Source organism: Bos indicus x Bos taurus, chromosome 7, assembly GCF_003369695.1.
Source record: "Bos indicus x Bos taurus breed Angus x Brahman F1 hybrid chromosome 7, Bos_hybrid_MaternalHap_v2.0, whole genome shotgun sequence".
NCBI lineage: Eukaryota > Metazoa > Chordata > Mammalia > Artiodactyla > Bovidae > Bos > Bos indicus x Bos taurus.
This window is the reverse complement of record NC_040082.1, coordinates 93,098,603-93,111,360: the sequence shown is the minus strand read 5'-3', so window position 1 is coordinate 93,111,360 and position 12,758 is coordinate 93,098,603. Positions and strand designations below refer to the sequence as shown.

The following is a 12,758-nucleotide window of genomic DNA, read 5'->3' as shown; positions in this document are numbered from 1 at the left end:
TGGCGTGCTGCAATTCATGGGTTCACAAAGAGTCGGACGGGACTGAGCGACTGAACTGAACTGAAGTCTGTAAATCTGTTTCTTTTTTGTAAGTAAGTTAATTTGTATCAGTTCTTTTTAGATTCCACATATAAGAGATGTCATAATAAAGATATTTCTCTTTCTCTGCCTGACTTACTTCACTCAGTATGGCGATCTAGAGGTCCATCCATGTTGCTACAAATGGCATTATTTCATTCTTTTTAACAGCTGAGTAATATTCCATTGTATAAATGTTGGTTTTGTTTTTTTAACTGGAATACAGTTGATTTACAATGTCGTGTTCGCTTCTACTGTACAGTAAAGTGAATCATTTATATGTATACATATATTTGCTATTTTTTAAGATTCTTTCCCCATGTGGGCTATTACAGAGTATTGAATAGAGTTCCCTGAGCTGTACAGTAGGTCCTTATTAGTTAATGACACACTAATGTCATTTCACTAATTATTACCTGGCAATTTTTTTGTAGCTCCACTGTTCCCTTTTTCCTCTCTGCCTACCTTTATGAATAGATGATTTTCCAAGGTGGTATACAGTGATTCCATTTTTTGTGTGTGTGTGAATCTACTATACGTTTTTGCTTTTGTGGTTACCCCAAGGCTTCCATAAAACATCTTACAGCTAAAATCATCCATTTTAAGTTGATAGCAACTTAACCCCGGGGCTTCCCTGATACTCAGTTGGTAAAGAATCCGCCTGCAATGCCGAAGACCCTGGTTTGATTCTTGGGTCGGGAAGATCCACTGGAGAAAGGATAGGCTACCCATTCCAGTATTCTTGGGCTTCTCTTGTGGCACAGCTGGTAAAGAATCCACCTGCAATGTGGGGAATCCCTGGGTTGGGAAGATTTCCTGGAGAAGGGAAAGGCTGCCCATTCCAGTATTCTGGCCTGGAGAATTCCATGGACTGTATAGTCCATGGGGTTGCAAAGGAACTGAGTGACTTCTATTTTCACTAACCCCAATCACACATAAAACTACACTCTTCTCTCCTTTTTTGTCTTTGATATGACAATTACAATCTCTTTTTATATTTTTTATTTGTTAACAAATTAAGGTAGCTACAGTTATTTTTAATATCTCATCCTTTAACCTTTACTAAGACTAAGTTGTTAACACACCGCCATATTATAGCATTATGTATGGTGTATGCTCAGTCTTGTCTGACTCTGTGACCCCATGGACTGTAGCCCACCAGGTTCCTCTGTCCATGGGATTTCCCAGTCAAGAATACTGGAGGGGGTTGCCATTTCCTTCTCCAGGGGATCTTCCCAACCCAGGGATCGAACCTGAGTTTCTTATTTCTCTTGCATTGGCAGGCGGGTTCTTTACCACTAGTGCCCCTGGGAAGCCTGTCATAATTACAGTATTGGGGTATTCTGAATTTGACTATATGCTTAACTTTACAGTATGTTCTACACTTTCTTTTTTAATGAATCATAATTGTACTGTCATTACAATTTAAAATTGTTTTGGAAACATTGTCTGGTCACAAAGTTATCCATGCACTTAATAATTCTAATGTTGAAACACACACCTAAAACCCAACATGTTTGGAAATGAATTTAGAAACAGTAGAACAGAATAAATCAGATCAAATTACTGATGTGATATGCCTCACGGTTTTAGTTTGGGAGCATTTATACCAGGACATGGAGATTGTAGGGTAAAGGAGTTAGAGAAGGCGAGGCTCAGAAAAAGAATGAGACCAGCACTCTATAGGAACAGATCACCTTTAATGAGGCGAGAAGGGGCAGCAGTCAGATTATCGAGCTGCTGCACTTACCCAAGAAAAGAGTAAGTACATATAGGCATGTATGTGGAAAGCTGTTGTCTTAAGGGGGCCTGTTCTTCTCCAAGGTTGTTCAGAGTAGTTATCTCTTAAACGGCTGGAGCAAGGAATTTTGGAGATCGGCCAGAGGCTGGACCGGCTGGGAGCTGGGCATAATCAACCTTAATGTCCATTTTTTCTCGGGGTGAGAGAGTTCTTTGTTTTGCGTAGAATGGTGGGGAGGACCTGGAGGGGAATTTTAATTCCAGACTATTTTGAGCCACGTAACTTTTCTTCATTCCAGGCCCTAAGGAATATATATAAAAAGAGAAAGAGAGATGGACGCAGTTAATGTTTAGGGCTTCTTCATGCTGATAAATGAGGATCAGGGGTTTGTGGTCTGGGAGGAAGGAAGTCTAAGGCCCGTAGTGTTGATTTTTATTCTAGCCATCAGGGTCTCAAACAAAAGAACAATCTTGACTTGGTCTTGGGAAATGGCTCAGATTCGGCCTTGGAGGAATTTCTGGAAAAGATTAAACAAATAAGGCCCAAAGGTGAGTAGGAGGATGATAAAAATGAATGGTCTGAGAAGGGGTACAAGTTATAAAAGGTTTCCTGTAGCCACAGGGCGGAGATGTAATCTTCAGTGTGTTTGAGTGTGGATCCTTGAGGACTCATGACCCAGATATCTGCCAGAAGTTGTTCCAGGAATAATTGTAGCCGTGAAACAGACAGGCTCATCTGTTGCCAGTTGGGGCTGGTGGAAGCTGTGAGAATTTTAGAGTTGTAGGGTCTGTGTGAGAAACTAGATAAGTATTAGTCTGGCAAGCATTTTCATCATTGGGCTGCATAACCTTTTTTTTTTTTTTTTAAACAGGGTGATGTATACCCAAGGGGTGATTTTTTTTTTTTTAATTTTGTAGTGGTAGGGGTCAGCAGAATTACTATGTAGGGTCCTTGTCATTTTGGGGTTACATCTGAGTGGGACTGAACTGTCATATAGACTTTGTCTCCTATTTGAAGGGATGGGTATGGAAGACTGGGGTGTGGTCGAGGGAGTAAGTTATCCATATGTTGCCAAAGGGCATTTCGTATCTGGGCAACTAAAGGAAAAGGAAGGTGGGAAGGCAGTTTGGGACTGTCCTGGGAAGGGGGTAGACCCAAAGGTATTATGGGCCTCCCATACATGGCCTCAAATGGACTGATATTTAAGGGTTTTTTGGTTTTTTTTGGTAAGGCCCGGACCTTTAAGAGGGGTAAAGGGAGGAGTTTAGATCGGTCTTGATGAAGTTTGATTGTTAATTTGGTCAGAGTTTCTTTTAGAACTTGGTTGGCTCTCTCAACCTTATCAGAAGACCGGGAATGATAAGGAATGTGAAGCCTCCAAGGAACTAGAAGGGCTCATGCAATATTTTGGGTGATTTGGGATGTGAACTCGGGCCTGTTGTCAGACTGGAAGGAGGAAGGTATTCCAAACCTTGGGAGGATTTCAGTAAGAATAAGCTGAGCCACAGTAGGGGCTCATTTGTTAGTAGTCAGGAAAGCTTCAATCCATCCAGAAAATGTATCTACGAGGACTAGGAGAAACTTAACCCTTTTTACGGGTGGCATGTGGGTGAAATCTATCTGTCAGTCTTGTGCAGGAAGATGTCCACGAATTTGGTGGGTGGGGAAAGGAGGGAGTCAAATGTTAGGATTTGTCTACTGAGAAATGGCACAAGTTTGGGTCAGATTATTTAAATAAGTCACATCATCCTTAGTCAGTTTAATAAAGTTCTGAAGGAAAGCCTTAAGTACTTTTGCAGAGGGGTGGAAAAAGGAATGTAAATATGAAAGTAATGTGTGGGTGTTAGGTTCCCCAATTTGGGCGATAGTAAAGGCAGGACTAACAGAGGCGGCCTGTTGTTGAAATGGCAACCCACTCCAATATTCTTGCCTGAAAAATCCCATGGACAGAGGAGTCTGGTGGGCTAGACTCCACAGGTGGCAAAGAGTCGCCACGACTGAGCGACTTCACATAAAAGGAGATAGGACTGTATCGCTGATGTCTCTGGCAGTGTATTACAGCAGCTTGTTTTGGGAGCTGAGCTGCATGAAGGAGTTCAGAAATAAAAGAAGCATTGAGAATGGGTGTGTCTTTCTGAGAGAGGAATCTCTTTTCTCTCCAGATTATAATGTTAGAATGTAATATGTTATAGACGTATTTGGAGTCAGTGTAAATGTTTATCTTTTGGTCTTTGGCTAGGGTCAAAGCTTGTGTAAGAGCTATCAGTTCAGCCTGTTGTGAGGACGTGTGAGTTGGGAGTGTGGCTGACTTGATGAGGCTAGCGGGGATAACTTTGTCAGGCTGTCCCTGAACTATAGTGTATCGAGCCCCAAATGGGGCTTGTTTTTGGGCAGTGCCATCTATGAACTACGATGGGACTTTGGAGTCAGTAAGGGGCTGATCAGTTATATGTTCAAAGGGATTAAGTGTCACATCTAAAGTCTGAACACAGTCATGAAATAGGTGTTCTGCTTCTGGATCTGGTGTAGGGAGTAAGCTAGCAGGATTGAGAGGTTTACAAGGCATAAAAGAAAGGGATGGGCCAAGGAGGTGTGGGTGAGGATTTGTAATTGAGCAGGGGGCAGAGAAAGGAAAGCCCGATGAGAGAGTAAATCTTTGAAGGAATGAGGTGAGCATACAGTTAGAGGAGCATTTCGGGTTAGTTTTTGGGCTTCAGGTATTAAGAGGGTGGTTGCAGCTAAGGCCTGGAGACAAGGTGGCCATCCGAGCGTGATGAGATCGAGTTGTTTAGATAAGTTGTTTAGATAAGCTAGGGGCCCCGTAAGTCTCCCCTTTTTTTGGCCCAGAATCTCTAAGGCATGTCCTTGTCGAAAATGTACAAAAAGGAAGAAAGGCTTGGTGTAATCAGGTAAGTAAAGAGAAGGGGCCTGTAGTAAATGTTTGATAAGAGTCTGTATTGGGGTGTGGAGAGAGGTGGGGGCCAATAAGGGTTCATTCAAGTCATTTCGAGTAGCTTGGTAGAGAGGTTTTGTGTGGAGGGCAAAATTTGGGACCCATATTTGGAAGAAGTTTAATAGACCTAACAGAGAAAGAAGTTTTCTCTTGATTTGGGGCCTGGGGGTCTGTGCCAAGGCTCAAAATCTCTGAGTTGGGATTATTTTGGATGTGGGAGTGAGAAGTAATCCCATGTGATCGGCAGTGGTGGAAGTAATTCGTGCTTTGGAGAGTGAGACTCTGTAGCCCCAGTCGCCTAGGGCATTTAATACTGTCGCAGTGTGGACCAGGCAGTTATGGCGAGAGGAACAATAAATCATGTACATATTGGAGTCAGGTAGTAGAACCTAGGTCTAAAGTTTGTAGGTCTCTTTGGAGGGCTTGACCGAAAAAATGAGGGCTATCTCTAAACTCCTGTAAAACGGTCTAAGTTAACTGTTGAGATTGATATGTATCTGGATCTGTCTGCTGCTGCTGCTGCTGCTAAGTTGCTTCAGTCGTGTCCAACTCTGTGCAACCCCATAGATGGCAGCCCACCAGGCTCCCCCATCCCTGGAGCTGTCTAGGTGAAGGCAAATAGGGGCTGTGAGGAGTGGTGTAGGGTATAGTAAAGAAATCATCTTTGAGGTCTAAAACCATGAAATAGAGTGTGTCAGGGGGAATACGTGAGAGAAGGGTGTAGGGTTAGTGACCACGGAGTGTACAGGTATTATGGCCTCATTGACCTTGTGAAGATCTTGGACTAGACACCATGAGTGGGGTCCCTTTTTGACTGCCAGTATAGGAGTATTATGAGGAGAACAGATAGGCTGCAAAAGGCTGGTTTTGAGCAGTCGGGAGATTATTGGTTTAAGTCCTTGTTGGGATTCTGTGATCAGGGTATATTGAGTTTGGGTTATTATTTGAGAGGGATTTTTAAGAAAGACCTGCATAGGGAATGGTGTCTGGCTACTGATGGGGCTTCGGTGCCCCAGACCTGAGGATCTATCGGGGAAAGGTCAGGGGGCAGGTTTTGGGAGTGAGGGCTGGCCAGGGGTTCAGGTGCCATTTGAATGCAAAGAAGTGATATGGGATCTAAAAATGGGAAGTTTTAGCTTAGCCAGAAGATCACATCCGATCACTGTCACTGGGTATTGAGGAACTATTATAAAAGAATGTGTTAGTGTTGTTTTGCCAAAGGAATAAAGGAGAGGAGGGGTTATTTTGGGATAGAAAGGGATGTCTGAGACCCATATGATGGCCACTTTTGAAGGTTGGAGAGGGCCCTTAAAGGAGGTTAAAAGTGAAAAGGCCACTCCAGTGTTACAAATGAGACTTTGTGTCTGGCCACCATGCCAATTACCTGAAGCTTTGAGTCTATCTGTATGGGGCGGACTTGGGGTCTGGAGCTTGAGCTCCATCACTGGAATAACCCAGGCATGATTAGATCATGTCTCACCTAATTCGAGGAACCATGGTCTGGGGTGCCAGGGCCTCCCTGAGTCTGGTTCCTGGCCCATTGTTGTTGGGCCTGGGGTGGACCCCAAGATTTGGTGGGTAGTGTCTGAGAACAATCTATTTTCCAGTCGACCCGTTGTTTGCAGGTGGGGCAGGGTTTGGTGGGTGAAGGAAATGGCAACCCACTCCAGTGTTCTTGCCTGGAGAACCCCAGGGACGGGGGAGCCTGGTGGGCTGCTGTCTATGGGGTCGCAAAGAGTCAGACACGACTGAAGCAACTTAGCAGCAGCAGCAGCAGCAGGGGTTTTGGCAGGACTTAGCCCAGTGTCCTGTTTGGTTACATCTGAAGCAGGGACCTGGAGAGTAGTCTCCTATGGGTGGGCTGAGGTTGATGGGCCAAAGGGGTTGAATTTTTCCCTTGGATAGCTGCAGCGAATAAAGCATATGTGGCCTTTTTTTTTTTTTCTTTTTCTTTTTTTGCTTCTTCCTTCCTATTGTTGAAAACTTTAAAGGCTAATTTTAGGAGATCTCACTGAGGGGATTTAGGGCCCTTTTCTAACTGGCATAGTTTTCAGCGAATATTGGGGGCTAACTGGCTTATGAACTGGACATGTAGGTACAGAAGTCCGGCGGGGGTGGAAATATCTAGATTAGTGTATTTTTGGACTGCCTCAGTAAGCCATGAAAGAAAAAGGGCAGTATTTTTATCTTTTTCTTGAGTCACTTCCCTAATCTTATTGTAATTATTAATGTGAATGTGAGAGCTTTTTAGCATTGCTTCTAGTAAACAAATGATCATATGATGTAGGTACCAGATGTTGGCATTGCCTGCTTGATATGTCCACAGTGGTTCAGTTAAAGGGACTGCATCATCAATCACCAGATTTGTCCTATCTTGGTTATGGAGCTGATCAGCAGGAGTCCAGGCTGCCTGTCATATCCATTTCTTTCCATCAGGGGTTAAAGTGGCATTTAGGATGTAATAAAGATCATTTTAGGTTAAATGATATGCTTGTGTAAGGCGGAGGAATTTTTTTATGTATCTAGTAGGATTTTCTGAAAAGGATTCCAATTTTTCTTCAGTTTGGCTCATATCAGAAATTGAGAAAGGTGCATGAACCCGTGTGGGGCCCTCTGGTCCCACTGCCTCTCTGAGAGGAAATGTGTTTGCTTCGGGTCCTGGCCGATGGAGGGGGCTGGAAATCTCTGGGGGTTCTGGAGTCATCGCCTTCTGTTTCGGAGGAGGAAGGGCTAGAGGATGGGGTCTCGTCTCCGGAAGCTTTTTCTCCGGGGCGGTAGGAAGGAGGCTCATCTGCTGGGTCAAAATCGGGGGCTGAGGGTTTAGGGGGCCTTTTAGGGGCTTTAGATTTGGATTCTTTTGTAATGGACAGGGAGAGACAGCAGAGGAGGATTTGATGAACAGTCTTTGCAGAGAGAAGGATGGCTTCTAAGGTCTCAGAAGGCTTGAATATAGGGGTCCTTTGACCATTTGCCATTCCATTTGAGGAAGTTAGTGAGATCTGATAAAATATTGAAATCGAAAGTCCCGATCTCAGGCCAGGATTTTGATTGTCTAATTTTGATTGTCTAATTGGTATTGAGGCCAGATCTGTATACAGAGTTGTTTTAAGCAGTTAGCTTTGAGTTCAGTGAGTGAGTGGTCTGAGATTTTTGAGAACACAAGCTAGAGAGGAATCTTTTGGGACAGATTGGCCAGACCCCATAATTGAAAGGCAAGCAAAGGCTCTTATTGGGAGCTCGAGTTGTCACCCGTAGTCGCAATAGGAGTTACGAGAAGAGAGCTCTGTGTCGAGGTGGAGGGTCCCCCACCATCGCCTACAGAGTGGTCCTAGGCCGGGGGTCCCGGGATCAGAGAGAACTGGGTTCTAGGGAGCCTCTAGAACAGCGTCCGGATCTTACCTTAATTTAGGGGCCGGCTTGAGTGGAGTGTTGCATGTAAAGGGATCGAATGGCAAAAGGCCTCTGTCCTGGAGTTGGTCGGTCTCATGGAAAAGAAAAGTGTAGAGAAAAGAGGAAGAGAGAGAGAGAGGCCAATATTCCTCGGGTTACATAGAAAACCAATAAAGCCCTTACACAGGACTTGTACCGCTCACGAAGGCATAGGGCGTCCTCTTGAGGAGGTCTTGAAAACCCCAGCGGGAAAGAGCTTGGCAGGCTTCCACGCTGCGAAGAGCTGGCCGTGGAGAAGGAGAAGGAACCGTCAACCTCCTGGGGTTTCGACACCAAAAATGTAGGGTAAGGGAGTTAAAGAAGGCGAGGTTCAGAAAAATAACGAGACCAGCACTCTATAGGAACAGATCACCTTTAATGAGGCGAGAAGGGGCAACAGTCAGATTATCGAGCTGCTGCACTTACCCAAGAAAAGAGTAAGTACATATAGGCATGTATGTGGAAAGCTGTTGTCTTAAGGGGGCCTGTTCTTCAAGGTTGTTCAGAGTAGTTATCTCTTAAACGGCTGGGGCAAGGAATTTTGGAGATCGGCCAGAGGCTGGACCGGCTGGGAGCTGGGCATAATCAACCTTAATGTCCATTTTTTCTTGGGGTGAGAGAGTTCTTTGTTTTGCATAGAATGGTGGGGAGGACCTGGAGGGGAACTTTAACGCCAGGCTATTTTGAGCCCTGTAACTTTCCTTCAGAGATGAAACTAAAAAAACAAAATTATATTTAATCAGAGAGTAGGGTAGGTTCAAAAAAATCTTCAGGCAAAGAAAACGGAAAAGTGCTGGTGTTCTGACTGCAAACTTCTTCCTGAAGACAATTCACTCCTAAGTGGGACTGGTGGTGTCCCATTTTTGCATTGCCAAGCATGCAACCCTCTTTTCATATTAATTCATATGAGAATTATTGAATTATGCAGGTGTCCAGAAATGCAAAATCTTGGGGAGCATAAAATGCAGCGGAGAAGCCAGAGGAGAATCTGTAAGCTGGATCCAGATGTTAGTCAGTCATAGGCAAGTTGGTAATGTCTAGCAGAGGAAAATCCACTTATTTCTCTCATCATTAAAAAGGATTTCTTAACCATTTGATTGCGCCTGACACACAATACTGGATTCTGAATCTAAGAACTCCCCCAGGTGTCCCTTTCCTTCTATGGAGAGAGAAACCAAGATGAGGAAATCAGTTAGGACTCATTTTCACAGGTAAGGTCAACAGTGGCATTGGTCCCATCCATACATGACCACGAGGGGGCGCAGTCCACACGCAGCTCAGTTGCCTGTTTTGAGCCAAGAAACACTAACAAGTTGAGGCCCAGGCGGTGGCTGGATAGACGCAGAGTCTTTTTTGCAAAAGAATTCCGATGACTTCTCCAGTTTCTCCTATTTGGGGGAAACAATGTGGAGAAAAAGCTGAAGGGAAATGAACACCTCAGAAATTAACTAAAACTTCTAAGCGTGCTTGGAAGTGACAAGCTAGAATTGCCCTAAGGTTCAAAGCTCAGTAAATCCGAAGCTGCTGCTGCTGCTGCTAAGTCGCTTCAGTCATGTCCGACTCTGTGCGACCCCATAGACGGCAGCCCACCAGGCTCCCCCGTCCCTGGGATTCTCCAGGCAAGAACACTGGAGTGAGTTGGCATTTCCTTCTCCAATGCATGAAAGTGAAAAGTGAAAGTGAAGTCACTCAGTCGTGTCTGACTCTTAGTGACCCCGTGGACTGCAGCCCACCAGGCTCCTCAGTCCAAGGGATTTTCCAGGCAAGAGTACTGGAGTGGGGTGCTATTAATGTTGCCTGATGTATCAGTAAACAAAGGATGGTACAGCCACCTACAAAGGTGCACCCTGAGGGGACTCAGGATGAGAAAGAATGGGATATGGAGGTAAATAGCTAAGATGCTTATCAAAGGAATTATTTCAAAGAGCCTAGGCTCTCGTGGGTTTCCCAGGTGGTGCTAGTGGGAAAGAACCCATCTGCAAAGCAGGAGACTTAAGAGACTTGAGTCAGGAAGATCTTCCTGGGTCAGGAAGATCCTCTATTCCTGGGTGGGCAAGATCCAAGAGGGCATGGCAACCCACTCCAGTAGTCTTGCCTGGAGGGCTTCAGTCCATAGGGTCGCATAGAGTGGGAACGACTAAAGGGACTTAGAGCAAACATGTAGACTCGCATTTTCCTGTACATAGAAAAGCACTAAATTCCTTAAGATGTCCCTTAAGTTAATCTCCCTTAATTAACAGTAATCTTTTGCTGTTCTGACTACCTGATCTTTGTTGTAAACCTCTTATATAACCTGACTTATATAACCTTGCCTCTTTGGAGCAGTCCCTCAGAGCTCTTCTTGAAGTCTTCGGAAAGTCTGACAAATAAAACATAATTCTCAACTTTTAGGTTGTGTGTTTTTTGGGTTTTTTTTACTCAACACCCCATAACACCATCTATGATGGGGTTTCAAAACTTAGTTTCTTCACAAACATTACGTGTTTGGGGCTCAGAGGTAAAGAATCTGCCTGCAATGCAGGAAACCTGGGTTTAGCCCCCGGGTTAGGAAGTTTCACTGGAGAAAAGAATGGCAACCACTCAGGTATTCTTGCAGGGAGAATTCCATGGACAGAGGAGCTTGGTGAACTACGGTCCATGGAGTCACAAGTAGTCAGACATGACTGAGCAACTAACACACGCTGTGTGCCAGGTAGCGTTTGAAGCACTTAACCTATAAGATATCATTTAATTCTCATGATGAGACAGATATTATCATTCCCATTTTACAGATGAAGAAACTGAGATTCAGAGATATCAAGTGGCTTGTGCAAGGTCACACAGCCTGGAGGTGGTAGAATCTGGGATCTGAATCCAGACACTTGGGCTCTATGGAAACCCAATAGTGATGGATCACTTAAACGCTACAGAGGATTAATGGAGGTTGCAAGCTTGGTTAGGTTGATTATATACTACTTATTTATTTATTGGCAGCTCCACCACACAGCATTCGGGATCTTAGTTCCGGACCAGGTATCTAATCCATGCCCCCTGTAGTGGAAGCACAGAATCCTAACCACTGGACAACCAGGAAAGTCTCTGATTATGTGCTTTTTAGAATGTAACACGTTGTCCAAAGATAGGGATTATGAGACTCTTGTGGGGGTCCAGTGGTTAAGACTTTGCCTTTCAATGCAGAGGGTGTGGGTTCAATCCTTGGCTGGGGAGTTAAGATCCCATATGCTTCAGGGCCAAAAAACCAAAATATAAAACAAGCAATATTGTAACACATTCAGTAAAGTCTAAAAATCTTGTTGTTGTTTAGTCGCTAAGTTGCGACTGACTCTTTGACACTCCATGGATTGTAGCACGTCAGCCTCCTCTATCCATGGGATTTCCCAGGCAAGAATGTGGACTTTAAAAATAATCCACATTAAAAAAAATAAGGGATTATGATTATTATTCTGGACTCTTCTATATAGTTAGTTGAAATGTCACCTCCTCAGTTTTTCCCTAATCATTCATTCCAAAATAGTCTTTTCCTCATGACCTATCATTATATTCTAATTCTCTGCATACTCACTGTATGATATTTGTCCTGCCCCTAAAGGTGTTTTGGTCAATCTCTACTCTCTATAAATTTCATTGCTTTGGTCACTATTGTTTTCCTTCTGCCTAGGGCAATGCCTGGCTAGTGGAAATTGCTCACTGGATTTGAGAGTCTTAATTTCTTGTTTTGTTGCTATTGTTCAGTTGCTAAATCATGTCTGACTCTGCGATCTGGTGGATTGCAGCAGGCCAGGCTCCCCTGTTCTTCGCTATCTCCCAGAGTTTGCTCAAATTCGTGTCCGTTGAGTCGGTGATACCATCTAGCCATCTCATCTGCTGCTGCTCCCTTCTCCTCCTGCCTTCAGTCTTTCCCAGCATTAGGGTCTTAGCATTAGGAATCTTAATTCCCTCATCAGAGACTGACTCCACGCCCTCAGCAGTGAAAGCAGAGAGCCCTAATTACTGGACCACCAGAGGATTACCCAGGGGTCATTTTTTAAAAATTAGGTATATTCATCAAGTTTTTTGGCTTCCCTAGTGGCTCAGACAGTAAAGAATCTGCCTGCAATGAAGGAGACCCAGGTTGATCCCTGGGTCTGGAAGATCCCCTGGAGAAGGAAATGGTAACCCTCTCCAGTATTCTTGCCTAGAGAATTCCAGGGACAGAGGATCTTGCTGGGCTACAGTCCATGGGGTCACAAATAGCTGGACACAACTGAGGACTCAAGTGCCAGAGTCTTAGGGAGGTTCAATGTGCTGTGCGCTAAGTCACTTCAGTTGTATTTGACTTTGTGTGGCTCTATGAAGTGTACCCACCAGGCTCCTCCATCCATGGGGTTCTCTAGACAAGAATACTGGAGTGAGTTGCCAGGTCCTCCTACAGGAGATCTTCCCGACCCAAGGATTAAACCTGCATCTCTTATGTCTCCTGTATTGGCAGGCAGGTTCTTTACCACCAGAGCCACCTGGGAAGGGAGGTTCATTATGGCCACATTATTTAAAAATAAACTTCCCCAGAGCTTCCCTGGT

The 12,758-nt window shown here is 44.4% G+C and overlaps 1 protein-coding gene and 1 long non-coding RNA gene across 3 annotated transcripts in view; both read right to left on the bottom strand.

Annotated features, from left to right (window-relative positions):
• Nucleotides 1-2,016: 2,016 nt before the first annotated feature.
• On the bottom strand, nt 2,017-8,255 carry LOC113895815. Its single transcript, XR_003511939.1, has 2 exons — nt 8,172-8,255; nt 2,017-2,120 (listed from the first exon to the last, which is right to left on the bottom strand). It is a non-coding gene; the product is annotated as an uncharacterized LOC113895815 (long non-coding RNA).
• A 301-nt stretch (nt 8,256-8,556) lies between these two features.
• Nucleotides 8,557-12,758, bottom strand: part of LOC113895814 (adhesion G protein-coupled receptor E4-like) — a 37,116-nt gene continuing 32,914 nt past the window's right edge. The window contains exon 17 of one of the 2 annotated variants that reach the window (XM_027547488.1): nt 8,557-9,589. In XM_027547488.1, the coding sequence (XP_027403289.1) occupies nt 9,479-9,589 (111 nt within the window). In that variant the 3' untranslated portion in view covers nt 8,557-9,478. The remainder of the gene's footprint in view (nt 9,590-12,758) is intronic. The other variant, XM_027547489.1, reaches the window with a different exon arrangement.